General features: G+C 36.8%; 1 protein-coding gene across 4 annotated transcripts in view; it reads left to right on the forward strand.

Moving 5' to 3' along the window:
- vti1a (vesicle transport through interaction with t-SNAREs 1A) overlaps positions 1-23697 on the forward strand; it is a 128807-nt gene that overhangs the window by 31516 nt on the left and 73594 nt on the right. For all 4 annotated transcript variants that reach the window (XM_055042624.1, XM_055042622.1, XM_055042625.1 and 1 more), the window contains one exon: positions 6020-6104. In XM_055042624.1, the coding sequence (XP_054898599.1) occupies positions 6020-6104 (85 nt within the window). The remainder of the gene's footprint in view (positions 1-6019; positions 6105-23697) is intronic.

Raw genomic sequence — 23697 nt, forward strand, 5'->3', positions numbered from 1 at the left:
GATAAGAGGGTTAACATTTTATTTGAGATGGGTCTTTGTGAATCCAGACATTAGGAGATGAAGCAAGGAAAAAAGTAGCAGTTCAAACATTAATGAACTTCTGTGCGAGTGACACTTTACTAATTTTGATTAATACAAATATTTTGACATGACTGGCTACAAATAAAGCAATCTTCTGTCTGCTACAATAAACCAAACTTTTGATGGAAATAATGTAATCTATCTATGTAATCCGTCCAACATCAGCAGTTTTATGATTTGTTGTGTGATGTGCATTGGTAACAGTTGGGTGAGAATCCCTATTTTCCCTCAGTCTTTAAAGCCATTTTTCTGGTGGCTTGAAGTTGGAAATGCATAGAGAGACAATTTATTAACTTCTCCTCTAATGTTATGGTTTTGATAATGGTTGAATACTGTTAAATTACCCTTTTCAGAACTGTTCAGAGCTGCTTCTTTATTTTTTAGTTGGCAGTCCACTCAGGCTGTAAACAATTCAAGCAAATTATGTAATCAATGTTCCTTATCTATTTTAGCTATCTATAATGGATAAGTAATACTAAGGTCATCAATAGTACTCGTGTTAAATAAATGCTATTAGAAAGTAATGCAGCCATGAAAACAGAATACTGTAGCAACAGTCAGAGTGAATCACACTAAAACTCAAATTTGTCTGTCAGATGTCCATTTTCCTTTGTCAGTGGAGCTCCCTGTAGGATTTCAGGGCACTTCATCTATAACTGCAATATACATTATTTATTCATGCCCTGTTCGAGTCTTACTGTAAGGTAAAAACCAAGAGGAGGGGACAATTGTTGCAGTGACTCAATGCAGTTGGTTGTATTTCCTTCAATAGAAAACTTATCTTTCAATTGAAAACTTTACCTAATTGCAAACTGGACTATTCTTGGCTAGTGTTTTGTAGATGCATTGAATTGAACCATATCCAATCAACTCTGTCAATTTGATGGAATTGAATTGATCCAACGTATACATTGCAAGTGATATCACCATCACAATGTCTTATTATATTGTTCTGCACTAATGCAAACACAACAGAAAATCTTTAGGTTTTTTATGTTGTTGTGAACATAGCTTAAATAATCAAAAGAACTAACTATCAGTTAGAAACTGCCAAAATAAAAATAAAAGTTGATAACTAATAAGCCTGGTTTATAGGAACATTAATGTGTAGAGACATTGGGTTACAAGTAAAAAATATTTAAAAATTTGTCTGATCCTAATTGAGGTATTTCACAATTCTTGTCATAGTGTGAATTTCTTGATGAGAAGCTTATCCTTGTTAATCTACGAGAAATTATGCTCAAACACCGAACTTCTACTCCTTCTATTTCACGCTTATGTATAATTTAGAGTTTAAACTTTACCAAGATGCAATGGCATGAAGCATTTAGACTTTATTTAGCAGTACTTTTGTGTCTTCTTCTTGCTGCTCTTATTTTTCTATATTTACTTTAGCCTCAGGGTCATAAAACATCTTTTGCTACTCTACTTGTCTTGCCCTTGTTCCATTGTCCAGTCTTTGTAATCACACTCAATTCTTTGCCTTCTCTGCCATTGGCGCCTTTAACTCTTCATTCTTCCTACATTTGATTCAAAAGCTGGCAAAGCTTATGCACACTTAAGCCTTGCTTTTAAAGAAACTACACTTTCTTTTTCCTTCAGCTGAAAAACATGTTTAAATATTTAGCACCCATATTCACAGCTGTTTGACACTTGTAATTCCTCGTCTTACAAGTCCCAAACAAACGGCACAGAAGATCACACAGTCAGTCTGAATCACAGCTGTCATCATTATTCACTTTGACTCTCCCCCACCCTTATTGAAATAATAAGGAAATCATCTGAACTTTGGAAAATGGTGATAGTAACCGCCTGTGTTTGATATTGAAAAAAGGCAGGAGAACGAAAGAAGAGGGGAGAGATTTCTTTTGAGCTACAGCTGCATTGTTCTGGGGCTCCCTGTTAATAACTTACAACTGAAGAGTGTTTCTTGACGCAAAAAAGCACAACAACAAAAACACACCATTTTTGTGCTTCCTAAGAAGATCTTTGTTCAAAATGTAGGTGTCAGATGAAAAGGCACACATAGGCAGAAATAGTGGTGGCAGCAGAGAGGTACACCTGTGCACACAGAGGCACATAGTTTGTCTTATACTACATTTAAATACTTTGCTTTAAGGTTCCTTGAGACAATCTAGTATAATTTGAACATATCCTTGTGTTTTTAGGAGGAATAGTTGACAAGTTTAGGCTGCAGGTACATCCTAGAGCCTAAATAAGGATTAGTATGCAGATGCCTTGTTCTGAGGGAATTGCAATAGCTACGAGAATCACAAAGATCAATCCTAAATGGATGTTGTGGAACTTTCAGGGCCCTTAATAAAAATGCTGACAAAGATGTTTCAGAGATTTTCTTCTGCAGCAACTGGAGAACCTTGGAATTGTAAGTTAGTATTGAAAAAGATAAATGAAAATACATTTATACAAGACATTTGTATTTGTAGCCTTTCCTTTAAAAATATTTAAAAGTTGTCCTTCATCCATCTGTCTGCACTGACAAAATTCAGTTTTTTTGTCAATCAGTCAGTCCATCCATCCATCCATCCATCCATCCATCCATCCATCCATCCATCCATCCATCCATCCATCCATCCATCCATCCATCCATCCATCATCCATCCATCCATCCATCCATCCATCCATCCATCCATCCATCCGACCATTAATGGTTTGTTAATCCATCCATGTAACTCTCCATCTCTTTGCCTATACATTCATCTATTAACCATCTCCCACCCACTGTTTGTCTATCCATTCATCCATCCATCTTGTAGTTCATCTACCATGTATTCATAGTGAGCAAATGTATTTATAACACATCCATAAAAATGGAACAGACTACGAACTCCGAAAATTTAAAACTGGAAAAGTATATAATTTTGAAAATGTGTAAAAACTCTGTTTGTTGTGACATTAAAATTTTTCGGATAGCAATCTTAATAGTAGTTCGGAATATAGTGAAGGATGCTTGGTTTTAATTTCTAAATGGTCTTCCTACGACCATGGGTGGGTTGTTCCATTATTAGGACCATCACAGTGCACCATTACTGGAATCTCGGTGGCTGAATTTTCACCTTTCCTTTCGGTTCTTTAACTGTCACACTCGGAACGTATTATTCTAATGAACGCGCCACCACTACCCCTGCAGCACCCCCGTCCGCCTCACTAACCCACCCGCGCTCACCCTCCTCTCCCCCGGCCCTAAAAAGAAGACAGAACGAGGGAGAGAAAAGACACAGAGAGGGAGAGAAATTCAGGAGGAGAAAGCTTTGAAGTGGCTTTCCATCGCAGCAAGTCTGCCGGCCGTCTCCCCGAGACGTGTCACCTTTGCCGAGAGGGAATAGGAAAATCACGTTTCGAATGGTAATGATAACATACTAATCACTTGAGCTCTTTGAAGAACCCAGGGAGTGCGTCTGCTCTGTCAGTATCCCTGGCTGCCTCATGCTCCCAGGCACACACAGGCAGTGCAGCCATGGTCTAGGTGTATTAGCTTAAGCATTGCATGTCAATACGTCCCCACTATTTCAACTGATCCATAGGGGCTCATTATTGCCCAAGTTTGGTAACCGTTTTCTCCCGCAAGCGCACTGCCACCATGTCTGTTGGTGCCTCTGCGACTTCCACACCTATGTATCCCTCCCTCAAAGCCCCCTGCCACACCTTTCAGCAAAAGAACATAACACCATACATCCTGTCCCACTCATTGTCTCTATTTTGATTCGCACCTACCACAAACTCATTTTGGCACCCATTTCCTCCACTCTTTCCATCATTCCTCCTTTCTCCCCCTGCCCTTGCTTTAACTATTAAAAACTATCTCTGCAATTTTAAATGACATCTGTCAGACACACAAAGAAAAAGGAAATGAGGGAAGGAAGAGTTCAGAGGGAGTTTTCTCCTCCCTGCTCTTTTCCCATCCCTCTTGTTGTCAAACTTTGAAAAGTGTGTCGTAGGCTTTTTTTCCCCCCCTTTTTCCTCCACATTTTTCATTTCCTCTGAGTGATTAGCTGGTACACATTTTGACAGCCCAACCAAGACTAGAGATTTCAGTTCTTCCCCTGTCCCTTTCACTCATCTGATGGGCATCAAATATTGTCAGCGGGGTTGTTGTCATTCATCGGGCTGCTTTTTACTGTCAAACGTGTTAAATCTGATCAGTTTCCTTACACAGCGTGTTAGAAAAGGCCATCAAAACAAACAGCATTTGGGTAAACACTTAACTCTCCCATGTTTATGCTATTTGTGATCATCTACTGTATGTTGAATGGGTTTAATGAAAGTTGGGCCTTTCAGGAGTTTGAACTTTAGGATGAAGATCTCCAGTATGTTGTTAATCAGAGTCCTTAGTAGTTTCTTTAAGGGTTAGTTTTGCCTTAGATGAGTTGTTGAAACTTTACATTTACCAAACAGAATAACTTTGTTTTAAAAAGCACATAAATATTCGAATCCCACATATAATTTAATTCAGTTGTCTTTTTGAAGACATACTTGACCTTTCACCACTTATTTTGGTTCTGATTCTATAAACTAGAAACTAGAAAGAAAAAGAATAAACCTTTTTTATATAAAATGCACTTGGAGCTGCTATCAGTTGGGGAAAAGTAATTATCCAATAAATTTTAAATCTGGGAAGCATAATTGTTATCCTATCAGCTTTATGAAAGGCACCAGGAAACAGACTTTAGCTAAATGCAGCAAAAAATAATTGATGTAGTGAGTTAAAGAAAATGTACCACAAACATTCAAAACATTGATAGAGACACGTAAGTACGAAGGATCATTTTTCCACTAAACCAGTCTCAACAGATGATTTAGTTTACTACTTTTTTGGTCAATAAGAGCTTTGATGGGAGCTAAGAAACTAGGCCTAATCAACTGTGTAAACTTGAAAAGACATTATTTAAGTCATTTCACCAACTTACACTTTTATCAAATTGCTAATTTATTGGTTAATGAAACATCTTTGTACATTCTTTTTGAGTCAAGCGTAGTTGTTTTATATGCTGATCATAATAATGAGGAGGGAAGGAGGATACTCATACATCATGAATCAATTTAATTCACTTCTATCCATGTATATCATGCCAATTCACAATGGATAGTTTTTCAGATAAACAGATTCAACTCAGGTCACCTTATAAAGAATTCAGTTCAGTCCAAATTCAAATGAAATACATTTCATTTAGTGCATATATATGTATAGTTATATATTCAGATTCCCTGACTTCATATGGATTATTTTCTCAACAAAAGCCCTAAATATTAAAAAAAAAGTCTCCTCTCAAAAAATGTAAAACAAAAAACAAACAAAAAAACAATGACTAAAGAATTACACAGAGTACAGTTTGTGCAGATGAAATTACACTGTGAAGAAAGTTTTATTAAATAAAATGGACAGTAGCAGTTCAGAACTACTTACTGCAAAATGTCACATTTACATGTTCAGACTTAGAAGGGACAATTTATCTGAAATTTCACATTGTATAAAATGAATAAAAAGGTTTTCAACTGATTTTTAAAGCATGTCTGTTTTGTGCAACATGTTTGAATCACTTTGTTTTGATTGGAAACCGCTCCCAATTCATTTCTATGTTTTTGATCTATTTTGTGCCTTATGTGTTCTCTAATCAGGTCATCGAAGAATATGAAGGAGCAACAAAGCTCCAAATAGTTTGTCTTTTTATGTCCAAGTTCAGGAAAAGCTGCATTTTCATGCTTGATACTCCATCAGCATGTAAGACATTGTCATAGGAGAGGGTTATTGGCAAGCTGGTTGTATTATATTGTTGCTGCAGGTCTTTCTGTTTGGGTGACGGTGCTGATGTGTTTCTTTGAAATAGGTCCCAGGCCTCTCAATCAATTTTTATTTTCTGTTTGTTTCTGAAGCGTAATGTTTTTTTCTCTCTCTTTCTTTCTCTCCCTCTGTTTATTGCAGAGAGCGCATCTGTTGGACAACACAGAAAGGCTGGAAAGGTCATCTCGGAGACTGGAGGCTGGCTATCAGATTGCAGTGGAAACTGGTACGTACTCTGCTACGGATTGGAAAAGAGTGGGGTGGCAGTGAAGGGAGGGGGCTCAAGATAGCGACGAGGATGAGTGAGCAGCGGCAAATTGTCTTGCTCACACACGAGATGGGTGGATGTGTGTGTGTGTGTTTTGGAAGGTTGGATTGTGTGTGGGGAGGACTGTTAAAAAAAATCTTTCCTTGACGTCTGATGACATTTTCGGGCGCACATCAAAGGTGAGAGGAAGAAGTGTGTACAGGCGGCATATCGGGAGCCGCTTCCCCTGAAAAAACATTCAAGCACCCATATAGTTGTGTGTCTGCAAGTTATGTATGCAAGTGTGTTGGGTTTTATAGATTTTTTTTTTGTTTTTACTCAAGTAGGAGGTCTACGAAAATAAACAATGCCAGCATTCTTTATTCAGGAGTGGGACGGACAGAAACATTAAACAAATTCCTCATTATCAACGGTTGTTTTAATCTTAAAATAGGAAAAAAAAAAATCTCATTGGGAGCCTAAATAGATTTAACCAGTTATCATGTGCTTTTCCACCCGCCCCCCCTTCTTGTCTTCCTTCCTGACAGCCACCACATTATTGAGGCACAGTGTATTCCTCAGAGAGATATCAAAGCTCATTCTTGAAGCATCAACTAGGTTTCTGTGGCTTCCGTTGTAGTTTGGAGAAAAGTTTGTCAATTTACACTATAATCGTGGGGTGGCTGGTGCGTGCGACGTCGACAGATTTAATAATTCAAGTCAACTAAGGTTTTCACGCGGACCACCTGCTTTTGATGTTCCCTGTGACTTGCATTCACAAATTCATAAATACACTCTGCATCTTCTGCCTAAAAATGTTGATTCAAATACCTCAGTTGTTTCTGACGTTATTCCAGTTTCTCGATAGCGTAGAATTCTACGACAGCTGGGGGATTTTCTTTTTTTGTTTTTTGTTGTTTGTTTTTTTTACTCTCACCCAGTCGCATCTCATACAACAGCTTGTTTGGATCATTTGCCTCACAGCTTGCTGGGCCCTTAGCTTAACATTGATCAGTACCTACCGGGCCCAGCGGTTTCTCCTGCTGTTGTCGGCCACATGCCCCTTGACCCCGGGTTGCCGGTTGGCTATCTTATTCACACTGTGTGAGGCAGGGTGAGAACAATGCTCGTTTATCCTTGCTCAGTCCCACACACTTGGCTTGGCGCACACCAGCTGTGGGGTATGTTTGTGGGGAATCTTCACCCTGCCTCTTTTATCCACGACCCTTTCCTTAACTCTGCTGTCGATATGAACCATTTGCTCAGATGCACAACCTGAACTGGCGATGTCTCCAGGTCAAATTAGGAATAAATCAACACAAGACCTAGATTGCATTTAGATTGTACAATCTTTACAAGACTGATAGATTGTTTTTGATGCAAAGCTCTCAAAAGTAGAAGTGAATTTTTGCAAGCCAGATGCATCCATGTTTGCTTACAAAGTTGGCAAAAGCAATTAAATAATCACTTACTCAGTTATTTACAGTATATCTCTGACTATCAACAGGCAACACAAAACCCATGTAAATGTTGAAAAAGGCTAAGTGATCATTTTTCACGCTTTTAACATGTTTTTTTTTTCACCCACAGTAATAACCTTTTTATCTTAAGACAATTACACTTTTTAATCTGAAAGCTGAAATGAGAAAGTTTTGAGAAATGAGGAAAGCACATTTGATTAATAAGATTGCATTTGGGATTATTGCCAATTTCATATTTTTGTTGAGAAAAAACAAAATCTATTCTGACAGTCAGATATTGTTTATCTCAATTTTCACAGCTGAAAGCACTTTCGTTTCTGGAATAAATTTCAAGTTTAACCAGATGGGCTTTCATCCATTGTCCATTTATTACCCTGTGTAAAAAATTACAGTTTCTTAATCTTCAAACATTTTAAACTAGAATATTTATTAAAATTGAAAAAAACAGATATTGTATACATTACTGCTAAAATTATTCCAAATTTTGCTCATTATGGAGTCTTCAAGTGCTTTTTGCGCATAATATTAGAAAAGACATATGGCTTGTGAGAAACAAGTCGAATAGGTGGCGCCCTTATAGTTTCCACATCATAACCCCTGAGTCATGGTGTGGAAACCAGATTTATTGTAAGCCAGACAAAGTGAAGCAGCCTTCTTTCAGCCCACTGAGTAACAGTGCACAGCAACAGGTTGTTGCTGTGTGAAATGTCAGCCGTTTGAAACCATAACCTTTTTAACCCTTGGTATGCCTTGACAGCAATAACCAGCTCATCCATAATACTTGCTGAGTCATTGTTTTTTCTTCATTCCCATGTATCATCATAGAAGAGTGCATATTTATTCTGGCTTTAAAATGTAATCGACTTGTGGGTGCAGTTTCTATCTTGAAAACCTCGACTGTACGTCCAGACGCAACAAAACCTTTTGACAGGTGTGCGATTGTAGCACCCGTCTGGATCAGTATCAGGGCAGTTAGTAGCAACTTAGTTTTGAACTGGCAGAGTGTTAATACAAATTTGGGGTGAAGAAACATGTTTACCAAAATTATTTGTTTGCCTGCATGTTATTTTTTCATAACAAAATGAGTTCATGAAGGATTAAAACTTGTTGATGACTTGGTGAAAAAGAGGATTCTGGTCAGTCTGCCCTTTAACCAACTTGCAACCCTTCTTTGTACTTACACCACGTTTTTTTTTCTCTTCTTACTTTCTAGATATGTCTTTCTTTTCATGTCTAACTAACCATAACAAACCATTCAGTACCCTTGGACTTGATCAAGTTTTTATCTTATTTATTTTACTTATTTTTTACTTGTTTATTTTACTCATCAGATGTCTCATTTAATATTATCTAAATATCATGACATGCTTCAGAACAATTCACAGAGACTCTGGGATTATACTTTTACCAAAACTGTAATGAATTGTGGCTCCTTATTTTTTTTTTGCCCCTGACGAGAAATTTAAAATAATAAAAATCCAGGTGAGGTAATTTAGTCCAGCACAACAGAGAAACATTTTTGCTTTGTTCCTTCCAATGAGGTTTGTGTATTTGAATGATTAAATATAGCAACCTCAACTTTAAAAAAGGAATAATTAAAGCACTGTTTTTGTTCCACCTGATACTATATATTCTCTTAATGTAAAGTACTTCAGCATGGTTATATTTGCAGTCATCTGAAGTTGTTTTCTTTAGCAGTTGTGACACTGTCGCCCTTAAGAACTTCTTTAGACTGATCAGAAGTGGAACAAAAAGACATTTTATTGCAAACCGAGTGTTCTCGAACAGAGAGATGGGATAGACATGCTTTCTAGGCTTACCTCTCTCCTCACTGCTAAAAGTACATTTCTTAATGACCAAGAAGAAAAAAAGCTACGATGCTTCTAGGTCACATTTTAGACAAAAATAAGGGAATCCTAGTTCTGAGAAAATATGAGTCTCTACATGGGATCATTTTATCATTGTTGTTTTAACTTCTTTTCTTTTTTCCATTTTTTTTCTTCGCTCTCAACATCTCCAGTGTTTATTGGAAGAAAACAAAGGGTTGCCAAAAGCAGTGAGAGCCCTCAGAGGGATATCATGGAGACTTTTTGGACATGTAGAGCTATTTAGCACACGCACCCTCAAGAAACCAGGGTTCTCTGTTTGTCTCATAAATAAAATATAGAACTTTATTAGTGAAGAGCACTGCCTCAAAAGCCCAGGCACTACACCAAGAAGACATGAGGGATAGCCCAGTTAAAAGGGGGCGATAAATAAAGGAGGGGAGGGCATGCAGTTAGCTAATTTAAAGACATTTGAGTCAAGAGTATTTGAAATGCCCAAATGTGGAGGCTTGTCAAATGTGAAGACTGATGTTTAATCAAAGGCATGCCAAATATTGGCCCTTAGCTCCAGACTTGAAAAGATTTTGAATCATTTATGGCTGGTTGTTTAGAAATAGAAAAAGCATGTCTGTAAAGACATCAAAGCTACAGTGAATTGCTATTGCACCTTTCTACTCTTCATTTATTAAAATAGGGTTGGCCTCAAATTTCTTAAAGAACAAAACAAGTAAATTTATTGATATACTGCCTGATACGGCTTAAAATTTCAGTAAGAAGATAAACGTATGGATATGAGTTGGAAAAGACAGTTTTACTTTTGACCCAAGGTCTTTTTCCAAAGACACAATACTAAATAAAAGGAAATGTGCAATTCAGTGGAGAGTCAGTTCAATTATTAAAATAAATTGCAATTAAAACTGTATTTGATAATTGTGCTGATAAATTATTTTTCAGTCTTTTGTAAGTGCACTGTTTCATATGCAATTAAAACATAGTAAATGTATAGCAGTGGCATTTTAATGCCTAGAAAAGTTCACGGTCTTAAATGCATCTTTATCTTAGCCTTTTTAGCTGCACTACAAAAGGTATTAAAATGTTTTTATATTTTTTTTTCTTTTTCATGCAGAAAGGACAACAAGGCTAGTTATTTACCTCCAGCAGCTACTAGCAGCCTAGTTCATCTTATTAAATAAGATAACTTCCAGCCTGATGTATGCAACCAGGTTTATTTTTTTATTTTTATTTTTTTTTACCTTTGAGTCTTTTTTATATTTGCAAGAATAGTTAAATTATAAATGGGAGACTTTACCCCTGAAATAATTTCACAAATGTCTCTTTTTTCCTCATGAAGACAGCAGATAAGATTTAGGCCAAACCCTAAGCTATTCTAATTCCAACATCTATACAACATCTATACTTACTTATCTATAACATAGATAAGTAACAAAGAGGGAGGCACAAGAAAGATCATCCGCTTTAAAACCTGACTGGTAAGAGATCGAGGGAACTTCTTAGGTGAGCATCTTGTTGGTTAGTGGTTTGTAATCGATCCTCCGAAATGAAAACACCTCATTAGGAATTGATTTCAGTCCTGTTTAGATAAGCAGAGAGGGTCACGTTTCGGGCCTCCGGGGGCTCCAACCCAGCCTAAAGTTCACACCATGCCAGGTAGAGAGCAACACTGCAGGCTGTCAACTTTATTAGGCTGGAAATAATCTGATTAGACATTGTCAATCAAAGGTCTCAGTGATTCAGCCATGATCCTGGGGATTTTTCTTTCTGTCTCTCCCCTTTTCCTTTCTCTCTATTCTCAGAAACTCGTTCTTTTTTTGTGTGATGAATCATTGAAGCAACCTAAATCGTGACAGCCATCGCTGGGCTCAGCTAAGCAGCCCTGCAGTCGTCCCCAAGATAGACACACAAGGACCCTGTGATGATGTGATGACTGTATTAAAGGGGACATCAATTTGTTTTAGAGGAGTTTGATTTTCAGCTGCCGTGGTATTAAAAGACGGAAGGGGAGGGCAAACATGGTGGCTTCATCAACAGGGTTTTAACGACAGCGCGAGGGGTGCCGGGGCAGAAAGAAATAAACAGACAAATACGAGAGTGACGAGAAATAAATAAATATGTTTTTGGGGAAACTTGAAAAAAATATATCCTCATGACTCCTGTTTGAAGCAGAGAGTGGCTTTGAGTCTTGCTGGGAGTCCATGGGTGCTGGAGTGGCCCAGTAACACAGAGCACGTTTGTCCCGACTCTCTATCTCTCCCCCTCCATCTTCTTTCTTTTTCTCTCCCGCTTGCTTTCTTTCTCCTTGTTCGCTCTAAAGATCAGACTTGGTGTTTCTTTTTTGTGCTGGGCCACCAAAGTCGTGCTTACTACTCAAAAACTGCTGTCAGATTCTTAACAAGTGACATAATACATCACATTTATAGACCTTATGTTGTATTTTAACCACAAGCCTTTATTGTCTCTAAAGAGAATTTAATTCACTCCATAATTTTTAAAATATTTTCATCTAATTTAGCAGTATTTTTTTTTTGTTTTTCTTAAATAAAATCCTACATAATGCATTTCTAAATGTTTACGTGAATAAAAATTTTCAATAATTTTTTTTCGACTCTTAAAAAGATAAATTTATAAGTTATATGATTTATTTAAAGCTTTTTTTCTTTTCTCACGTAATAAATTTATAAAAATCTGAAGTATGTATATATATATATATATATAAACTATGTAAATGTGACTGAATATTGTTTCTGTGCTTTGTTTTTAGTTCATTCTCTTTGCTGTAGAATGTAGCTTGAATATTTTAAGCACTTCCTTTCATTTTCTATTTTAAAAGACGTTTGCTAAAGTGGTTTTCCTTGAGGTACAGCATAATCAATCCAGTTTTTGTAGGCTGAAACAATTGGTGTGTAGTGTTGGGTTGAAAAAGAATATAAATCATTTGATATATGTCTTATTAATAGAGGCAAGAGCTGGCACTTAAATATTTCACAGCTCGGGTTTTCAGCCAAGAGATTTTTTTTTTCATATGTGGAATATTTTTATGTGGCTTTCTAAAAGCTAAACAATTGCTAAAAATAACAGATAATTACATATATATAATGTAATTATATATATGTAATATATATATATATATATATATATATATATATATATATATATATATATATATATATATATATATATATATATAATTTTTCTTGCGAACAACATCTCGCTCTCAGCAAATCTAGCCGTGGGTGAGCTGTTTATCGGTAAACCCCCGGTGGATGAAAGGGGTAGCAATAATGATTTTTTTTTCTCTCCTAATCGGACCTTGTCAGCAAGGCGTCTTATCGTGGAGAGGAAAATGACACCGATCCTATCGAAGAGCCTGGAGTCCGAGTTGGCGGCGTGCGTTCCCCCCACCCGCCCAAACCCCCCTCCCAATCATAGTCGGCCATGGCCTAGCCATATCTAGCGCCGCCACAAACGGCGAACGTCGCTTTTTTCATGTGGACTTCAAAAACGTTGCGAGTCATTAAAATTGCACCCACGTTCGGCGGCGGGGATCAGCCGCTCCGGAGCGAAAATGGGTTGTGGGAAGAGGAGACTCGGTAAATGTGTTAATTCCGTCTTCACATGTTTACGGCTTAATTTTAATCTGTTTGAGGGGGGAGGAGGTGTCGGAGGGACGATTGGAAAAGGAAGGGGGAGGCAACGAGAAAACCTCGCACTGCAATAAATCGCCATTATCTTTGACACCCTAGGACTCAGCTGTTCCAGGGATTTAGGGGTCCACTGGCAACAGTGTCTATCATAGGGCATGAAAACACTGTTTACGCTTGAACTGCGGTAGCTAAGGTCCAATCTCTAGTTTCAGACTAGCTAGACAAAAGACCTGACTTGGACAATGGCGGGCTAGCATAGGGGCCCTCAATGGAAGAGCTGAACCAACAAACTCAAGTGTGTGTTTGTGACTGTGAGCCAATTTCTTGTATATCTTTGGGGGAAGTCTGTGTTTTTCCAAGATGTAGTTGCAAACTCATAAACGCGAACCTTCTTTAAGTCTTGATTCGTCAGTAACGCTTCAATCCACCTGCTGCTTAACTACCACTGCTTCCCTCCTTATGTTCCTCAATTAGGTCCTCCCAAAGTGTTATGGATAGCTGTAATAAAATTATGAGAAAATGTAATAATTAGACCTTTAGTCAGTTATTAGTTTCAACAAGCCTCTCAGCATAATGAGACTCTTGGAGGTAATGATCTGACTAGTTAGCTCATCTAAGCTTCACTGCTTAGTAAAACATGAGGCAATATTGTTACCAGACATTTTACTCTTTTATGAATAAGCAACATTGTAACAGATTCTAAATGGTTACTCAAAACCATTTAGAATGGGTTTGAATAACTATGAAAAAAGTGAAGACGCGCCTGTAAAAATGGCAAGTTTATGTGGTGTAAAATTAGTTTTAAACTTCATCTTTCAGTGTGACCTAAATCCTGTACAGTTCAGCTGAAAAATTGCAAATTTTTCCCCTGTCAGAGGGAAAAATGCAAAAAAAAAAAAAAAAGGAAAATGAAACCTGCAATAACCTGGCTGTGTAAAAAAGTGAACACCCTTGAATTAATTCCTGTTTTTATCCTTGATGATTTCTCTGCTTTACCTTGGCAAAGTGCTCCAAATGTGTCAGATTACGAAGGCATTTCTCATCCTCAGCCCTCTTCAGGGGAACCCTCAGGTTTCCTGTCAGATTCCGGTCTGGATTCTGACTAGGCCACTGTACAGTTTTCCTTTTCTTTATGTGAAACAATTCTGTTGTTGATTTGGATATGTGCTGAGACTCACTGTGGTACTACTAAATACAATCTTTCCTCATGTTCTGCTTTTGAGCAGACACCCTAAGGTTTGGATTGGCACATAACTTAGTCAGTTTACAAATACATTTGGAAAAAACAGTTTTATTTTAAGTAAAGTAGCTCCAGAGCATGATGCTACCATCACTTTGTTTGAGTATGGTTATGGGGTTCTTTTGATGTTCCTTTTTTAAAATTTCAACCTCCCTTTTTGGAATTTTGGCACAGACGTTTGAGTTTGGTTTAATTTAATTGTAACACATTCTCACATAAGATTTCAGAAGATTTTAACCAGGTGGAGATGTTTCTCACTTTTTATTCTCCAATAATTGACCTCTTTGAGCCCTAATAAGTAATAACTGGTGTATATTTTTTTGTATCATTCCCCTAAATTAAAACACTGAAATCCTTTTGCACATTTTTAACTTTTTAACCTTTTTGCAACTGAAAAAAAAAATCAGGAATGTCAACCTAGGACAGCAGAACTTCAAGGTAATTAGAATTACTAATTAAGGTTAGGTGTGAATTCACTACTAGTGAAATCTAAAAAAATTAAAAATCAGAAGGCACTGTGAAAAAGTATCCAAGGAGGTGAAGCTGTTGATGCTTTTTTATTAATTTATTTTTTTATATTTTCCCCTTTAAAGGATTTGGATTCTCGGTGGAATTGTGGAGAATCAACATCACATCAAATCTGAAAATACTTGTTCTGTTACATTTTTTATACATTTAAACATTTAGGACACCATTTAAAGCTTTAAGTAGTACTTTGCTTTGTGATTAATAGACAACAAAGTCTGTTTGTAATCTTAAATGTGGAAAAAAAAACAATAAGAACAATAAAAATGACTACAATTCTTTAGCTACCATTGTGAACATTTGCAACAGAACAATCTGTTCAGCATATTCTTTTTAAAGTAAACCTCAAACCATACTTCCCACAATATTTTATTTTTGTTCTCTGTCATACTTTTGAACATTTAACAGCTAGTTAATCCAGTTTTAGTAAATCCCTGCCTTTAAAACTCTTAAAATAAAGTTATTTTGTAATTATGTTTCCCACAAATCATTTGATTTAATCCAGCCTCTATCTCTAGATACAAAGCACCCTTCAGTAGCAAGATAGTGGTTTGCTGCTATATCTTTAAAGGCACCCTAAATCATTTTTTCTTCCTATTTTTAGGTCACAGTAACAAAAAAAGATACCCCCTGCCTTGGCGCACACAGGAGAAAAAAGTGTAGCATTGACCTCTGTCTGACACAGAGAAAACGGAGGGAAGAGTAGGAAACGGAAAAAGAGAGGGAGAGAGAGAAGAGAACAACAGCATGAGCGACGAAGGGGGAGAGAGAGCTAAGACAACAACTGTGAAGAGCCGCATAGGGTTAAAGAAAAACAGTTTCAGAAGGAAATGGCAGACAAAAGCAAGGACTCGCAGCCCCCCTATGGGCGCTTTAAAGAGCCGCTACATCTGAGACGCTGAAATATTAAAAGCAGAAAGGATGGACAAATAAATGAATAATACAAAAAAGAAAAAAAAAACAGGAGTGGAACTGATAGACAATGATGCCACCTTGTCATTAGGGAATATTTATCAAGAATATTAATCTGGTGATGAAAATAACTCTGTGCCTGAGAAGAGAATTGACAAGATGTTAAGTAAAACAGACTTTTATCTGAAACCAGAGGCAAGAATTCAAGTGAAAGGAGAGTTATCAATAAAATTGTTTTACTTTTTATCATTTCAACAACAATAAACACAATCCTGCCTCACTTTAACTACATAGTCGTTTTTTCTGCAGTATCAGCATTATATTTGAAGATAAGAAATTGCTTTCAGCTTTTTTTTTATTACGTCAGTGACGATTTTATTTCACTCTTATTTTGTGAAAATAAAATATTTCAGTGACATATTTTACAAAAGTGAACTTTCAGACCCTATTGACTTTGGTAAATGAATGTATTCAATGGCACAAACTTAATAGCAAACAGGAAAACAGCCAAAAAGAAAAACAAACGTAATTTTTATTTCATTATTATGCAACAGTAAAATTAGGGGTAAATTTAATTGCATTAATTTATTGCAAAGGATGAATAAATATGTCTACACAAATTGATTAATTAAATATGGAATGTTTTCCCACGCTGTTCACAAGTACTTTAAAGTTGTTGTATTCCATCTAAAATGCTTGTTTTCAAGCCTCAAATTGAACCAAAAAAATGAAAATATTTTTTCATGAAAAGATGCAAATAACAGTCACATTCTTGAAGGTGATTTCCCTATCACTCTCAAACTAAGAATGGATAAACTTGAACAAGATAATTTGGAGCTTTTAAATATTTATGTGGAGTTTTGAAAAAAAAATTAAAAGCCTTCCTTATATTTTTATATATAAATAATCTTTCCTCCTATATAAATATGTCACAGAGCAGTAAAAACTGTATTCATGGGAATTTTATTCTGTTGTTTTCACTTCTAAAGAACATTTCCCAACTGAATTGATTAAGTTTCTAATTTGTTATGTCAATTTTCATTTCACCAGTTAAAGTCTGCAAACTGTTAAGTGACATGTTTTGCAATAAAAAAGGCTCACACTCTTAGATGTAAATAACCTATGGTGTAAATCTGGAAATCAACAACTGATCATGAATCCTGCATAAATGAATGTTGGCTGCAGCCTTGAGGCTACTATTTGATCCTGTGTTGGAAAGCCATATAGAGCTAAATGTGGTCTTTAGCTCATTAAAAAAAAATCTGCATCTTCTACAGACCTTCTCAGAACATACCACCCCTGCATGATGCACAATTACAACGTCCAACCACAGTGAAGCACATTAGCCCTCTCCGTCTGTTCCTCGCCTCTCTGTTGCTCTGTGGTAACCCCTAGAAGCGCACCTCCCATCCTCTGTCAAAGAAGCCTCCTCCTTGGCCGTTCTGTGCCCATCTGACGGGGCGCCGGCCCGTTTAAGACACCCGGGGAACATGAAACAGAGCCGGTCCGAGATGTCAGCTGGTCGCCCCATCTGTCAGTCAGTGGGATGGTAAAGCTGCTGTCCTGGGGGGTAACCTTAGGAGTGCTCTGTGTCCCGTTCGGGCATGTTTTCTACGCAATTTGTGTGTGTGTGTGTGTATATGGGAGTAGGAGATCCTGCTTCGTAGTTTTTGAGGAAACAGGAGGCTGACATTGTTTTAATTTACACGTCCGGTGATGTGTTGACCAAGATGACCACAGTTTACATTTGTAAGATCAGAGTGCAGTAATAGTTTGTTTAAACCTTTTTAAATTACAACTTTTAGGAATGTGTTGTATTCATCTTATATGAATCAATTTATCCAGATTGAAGTCATCAGCAGATATGAGAGTTGTCAGATTTTTAAAGTACCTGGATTTTGCTTTCTTTGCAAAAAAAAAAAAAAGATAAAGAAAAAAAAATAAATCCAAACAAAAAGAAACTCTTTGACTCCATTATAAATGAACCAAAGTTGTGACTCGATGTTGAGTTGAAGCAACAATTTCTATTCATGCATTCTGACTTTTGGTAGATAGGCCGCGCCCTTGAGCTGCTTTAGGATGGAGTCGCTGCCTGTTCGCTCTCCTGTAAGACGGTCCTGAAAGAGAGCTTCTGTGCATGCACAAATGCACACACACACACACGCAGTTATGCGGATGGGCCTGTGTGAGTTCCTAAAAAGAAGGTGTTTGCACAAACTTATTTATTTAGTTTGGCTCATGAGATTGTGCCAGTCCAGGTTATCTAGTTAAGATCTGTGTTTTGTCTATCTTTATCCATGGATCTTTTGTTTTTATATGTGCATGCTGCATTTACTGTGCATTTAAGTTGTAACATGATCATCTGAAATCTTATTTACAGCAACAAAACTTTCTTCTCTTGTCCTGTCAGTTTTTCTTTCTCTTTTTTTTTTTTTTTTTTGGTGTCTTTGCTTGTTGACCTCTGCGTTGCAAACTTCTTTTAAGTAGTCCAGACAGCCCCCATGTTCACATCAGTCGGTCTCGCCACATGACGTGTGTAGCTGTAGTCCTGAAGGGCTGATGTATGCGCAGTTATGCGGCGGCAAGTCCTCAACGAGGACATCTATGATCTTGGGTTACTCAATCATCAATCGGGGCCAACTGCGGCGCACTGTTCTGTCGCCCATCTTTTAAAGCGCAGTTGTGAAAGACTGACTAAGACGGCCTAAGGGACACCTTCCTCGGTCTGGCACATCTCAAGTTTGATGTGCGTAGGTGCCTAGTTACAACTTACACACAGAACAAAGTTGATGCATTGATGTAGACTTTTGAAAATGTTTGACGAAGGCCATTTGATCGCGGGGATGTTCTTTTTGGTATTTTTGAAAAATCATTTTTGCAATTTTGTGAGGGGGGATTTGTTGAAGTAATTTATCAATTTGCTACTTAAATTCTCATCATTCTCTGCCCTTAGCTACGTTACCAAGGTGCAGAAGGACAACAGAAGAAATTAAAAACATCATCATAAGAATGTATAAACTTTTGATTTGTATGTGGAATATCTTAAATGCCTTATTTTATTGCTCCTCGGTGATGATTCAAGTTAAGAATAGAAATAATGAAATATGAATTGTTCAAATGTTCTGGCAATCATAAAAGTGGCTCTCTTAGAAAGAAAAAAGATACAAAATATTTTTCAGACAATACTTTCGAGTTAAAATGTACCTCCAGAATGAGATTTACTTGAAAAATGTAGAGACCAATCAAAAAAAATATTGGCAGACAGAGTTCACTAAAATACAGTTGTGCAAGAAAGTGTTATCAACGCATCAAAAGGAAATATACAATAGTTCAAAGCAAGGCAAACAAATTCTCAGTATTACCTACATTAGACTTGGATGTAAATGAGACTATCACTGCATAATAACCTTTAGTATGATTCTTTAAAACAAATATCCACATCATGATGTAATTACTTTTAAGTATATCATTTTCCCACTGTTGCTAAAATAATATATTGATTATTATAGATATAAGTCACTTTTAGTTGTCTCTGTTGTGAGGGAAATCTGTAGTTGCCATATTTCAGCCAGCTGACTGTCAATGCACAGCAACTAGTGAGGGAGGGCTGTCTTATGAAGAAAGGAAACTCCTCTCACTCCATCATTTCGTCTAGAATCTCATTAAACCACAGGAAGCATATCCTCAGTACCAGCAATCAGTCCATGCATGTGCTGAATTTTCCAGTTTTCCAATGTGCTTTCTGTAAGGTGGCTCGCTGTCTTAATGAGCTATTTAGATGGCCATCTTGAATTTGCGCTTAAACAACCAACTTGGTGAATAATTGTTATTGCCTCCTAAAGGCCAGACACGCAGAATTTATGCAAATGTAGAGCAAAGGGAAAATTTCTGCATCTGAGTGTGTCTTGGAAGAATTGCATTCCTTTCATGTGAACCACATAAACACTCTGAATAAGTAGAACAGATGATGGTGATGATGATTAAGATCTTACACATCTGCAGACACTGTGTTTAGTGTGTATGTGTCTGAATTATTTTTTTTCCCAAAGAAAAACCTTTCTGTCCCCTCAGTCTGCTGTGACAGGTTGAACCATCTCTCTTGGGGAGGATTTCACTCCCAATTTAAACGCAGCCGTCGTCAAATGACAACAATGGCTCCGGCACTCTACCTTTGGAACATGAATGCAGTTAACTTAACAAGTCTCGATATGTGAGCTTTATCTTTGATGTAATTGATTTGAGTAGTTTGAGTATTCAGCATCTTTCTAGCTGAAAAGTTTATTTTATTATTATTTATTTATTTGTTTGGTAAATCTGTCAGGATGATCCTTGGAGGAATGTACGTCATTATTTTCTCATTTCTGCAAGCATTTGTACCTTTTTCTACAATTATTCAGGGCATTGATCGACATGAGATTGTTGTGTTATAAAAACCTTGAGCAAAGATACCACATTTTTACACTTTTTTTTAACTAAAATAAAAAAATGTTTTCTTAGCAGCAATTATCCCTCCTGCTACTAAAATAACTCACTTTACTATAAATTAAAGTTAAATACACCTATATATGTTATCCAATTATTGTCATATACATTAACTTGAGTAAAAATATAGATTAAGAATGCACAGTTTTGCAGAAGTTTTGTTTTCAGAGCTTATAAAATGAAATTTTGCATTTTTTGCTTTTTTCTTGTTTATACGGTAACACGAACCATAACAAGCAGATATTAGTGGTTACTATAGTCAAGCTATCTGCTCAGTTCAAAAGCTGAATTCAGTTTTGAGCTTGTCGACCGACAGTGTTGCCTAAATATTTTTAGATTTTACACCACGACTATCTGTTATGGACTACTGGAAAAGTTTAGAGGCGACCAAATGTGTCTGTCCTGTAACTAAGGAATGAATGTAATAGCATTCTTTCAGCCAGCTTGTTGACAATGTGCAGCAAAAAGTTCAATACTATCATGTTGAACTTTTAAGTCATCATGGAACATTTTATCATTTTTTAAAAACCTTTTAAAACGTTGCCGTAATTTTATAGACATTAATACCTCAAAGACATGCCTAGTTTCTTCTTTAATATATACCATAGAGCAGACCTAGACTTGTTTCTAGTTCACTTTGAGCAGTTTCACAGGAGCAGCAGTGCAGTTCTGTAATCCTTCAACTCATTAATTCTTGCTACAGAGGAATCATAAAAGTCAATAGTAGGAAACTGACCAAGGAACAGACCTGTTGGTCATTATACTTGCAAGTTATTCAGTTTTTTTGTTTAAAGTCCCTGTAATGTCTTACCATTGGAGGTCGTAATTTAGTGTGAATAGAGACAGTTTTGTACACGAGTATCTATTATTTCCTCTTTGATATTTCTCTCCAGCCTCTGCAACACATAAGGCTTGGATGTTGCATCTGTTTCACAGACATGTGGCAGTAAGCTTTCAGAAAACGAGAACGTAACACAAAAAGACAGAATACATTAAACAAGACTTTTCAATCGATCAACATCAGCCACATACTGTAAGAGTTTTGATCAAAATACTTTTGTGGAAAATAATTAGAGGCAACCTTTGAAGATTAGCCATTGAAATTGCATCTGTTTATTGAAATGCACCAAAATGTATTTAGTTGTTGCATGGCATATTGTTTTCTTCTACAAAACTTTGAATTTCAGATTCATCTTAGTGAATTAGAATATCATTCGACAGGTAATTTATGTAGTTAAGTTAGTTGAAAATGTTAAATTCCCTTGTTATATAGTCATTACTCACATAGTGATATATTTGATTGTCTATTAATTTAGATAATTATGGCTATATCCAATAAAAACCCAAAATTAATTTTTCCTGATAAAAAAGTATTACATTTGACCAATAAAGAAAGAATATAACCTTATAGACTACAAATTAATGGAGAAGGAATACTGACTTGAAAGCTGTCCAACTGACTGCCATTAACACTTGTCACAGTAACCGTATGTCATCAAAGTTTATTCCTAGCTGTTCATACAGTTCTTTATGTAAGCATATAAATTGAGTGGAAGAGGAAAGACACTATTTTGTGAAAGATTTGCAATCCTTTACTTGCATCTGGAGGCAGCACCTTTCTAAGAGAAAAGATGTATCTGAGACACGAACAACTGTTACTTGTTCTTTGAAAGTCATTACTGACCCAGAGACGTCCAAAGTGTTTTAGTTACAGATTTTTCTTTTAGAATGGATTGTTATAAAGGATCCAACATCTTCTGTTCCTATCAAAGTACATTTTGAACTTCATTTGGAAAACAAGTAACCAGAGTGTGCAGGAGGAATGGAGTGGCACAGAATTGATGTTGATAATTTGGGGTCGTAAGCTTTCTCCTGCTGATGAGCTTTTAGGGGGATTTATTTTCCAGCAGAACTTGGCACATACCCACAGTCCAAAAGTACCAGTACCAGCTTTAATGACCATGATTTCCCTGTGCTTTACCAACCAACTTAAACCTAAATTAAACCACAACAGACCCAACAATACAGACAAGCTGAAAGCTGCTTTTAAAGCAACCCAGAGTGTTTAGCAGATGTTCTAGAGGCTGATGGCCTCCATACCTCACCACATCGATGCAGTATTTGATGCAAAACAAGCCTCAACCAAGTGTTAAATGCAAATGCTGCACAGAGCACGGACATACCTTTCAAAAGTCCAAAATTTCTGCATTAAAACATTTTTTTTAATTGGTCTTATGAAATATTTGTTTTTTCAGTGAAATTGAAATTCAAAACCAAATCCTAAAAAGCAGAAAAAATAACTTCAATGGTATAATTTACTTAGATTCATGACTATTAGTGCTGAACTGTTTGAGTGGGTAAATTTCTTTATACAGTTTATGCATCTGTCTGTGAGATTAAAGCATGTGTTCAATGTGATGGGCACGCGTCTTGAGCCACCTGGATTATTTGGGCCAAACAAGAGGACCTGGGTCTGTCTGGACCCCCTCTTCTGTCTGCACAGGGGCCTTAAAGCCATGAACAGAAGGTGCCTCCTCACAACTCACACCTGAGCTCCTCCCAGCCTGGGACCGTCCTCTGTTTCCAGTTTTCCTTCCGTCCATACGGCCTGTTTTCTCTCCTTTCCATCGCTCTCCTCTATATCCTCTCCACTTCTCTCCCAGGCCGTGGCCTGGCCTACTTTTACCTCTCCCACTTCGGACCCTTTGATGTCAGCCACGTTGGCCCTTTTCACAGATCAAGTGTGCTTTATAAATATATCCCATTTGGACAGTCCTCAGTATGTTTATGAATATACATTTCACAAATATGATATGAAGTTAATGGTTTAAAAAAAAAGAGCATTCCCTCTCATGAGTATTAGCTGTGCTTATCATTGTAAGTGATGCTAAGGTTTGCACTTAGAGCCGCTCTTCTGTTTATGCTTCTTTTTTTTCAAACACTGAAAGTTTCTTTGCTTTTTTTTTTTTATGTTTTTATTTCAACAAACCTCCCGACTAAGTTCTTAGAGGAAAATGCTTTTATTCAGTGCGTAAATGCGTGTTTGCTTGTCTGTTAGCATCTTTTTCATTTAATCTTGAAGTGACAGGGTGTGAAGCTGGGTAGGCGTGTGCATCTCAGAAGTCAAAAGCTCAAACACTAACAAGACATCAAGTTGACTGTTTTCCCTTTTTTAAGTTAAATTCAACTTGCACTGCAAAGATTCATGCTCTCCTGGTCAATTCAGTGACGATATGAATATGTTGCAGCTGATATTCCCATGAATAAAAACCTATCCTGCTTCCTATGGCAAACAGAGCTATTTATTGTCTGCACAGCCTTGGATGGAGAAATTTGTCAGCTTTTTGTAATTTTTTTTTTGTAAATAGTAATATATGATTGATTTTAAAATGTTGCCATCTTTTGTTAAATTGTGCAAGGCCTAGATTTAATTAACGTTTTTGG

Source organism: Poeciliopsis prolifica, unplaced genomic scaffold, assembly GCF_027474105.1.
Source record: "Poeciliopsis prolifica strain line A6 unplaced genomic scaffold, Auburn_PproV2 SCAFFOLD018, whole genome shotgun sequence".
Classification (NCBI taxonomy): Eukaryota; Metazoa; Chordata; class Actinopteri; order Cyprinodontiformes; family Poeciliidae; genus Poeciliopsis; species Poeciliopsis prolifica.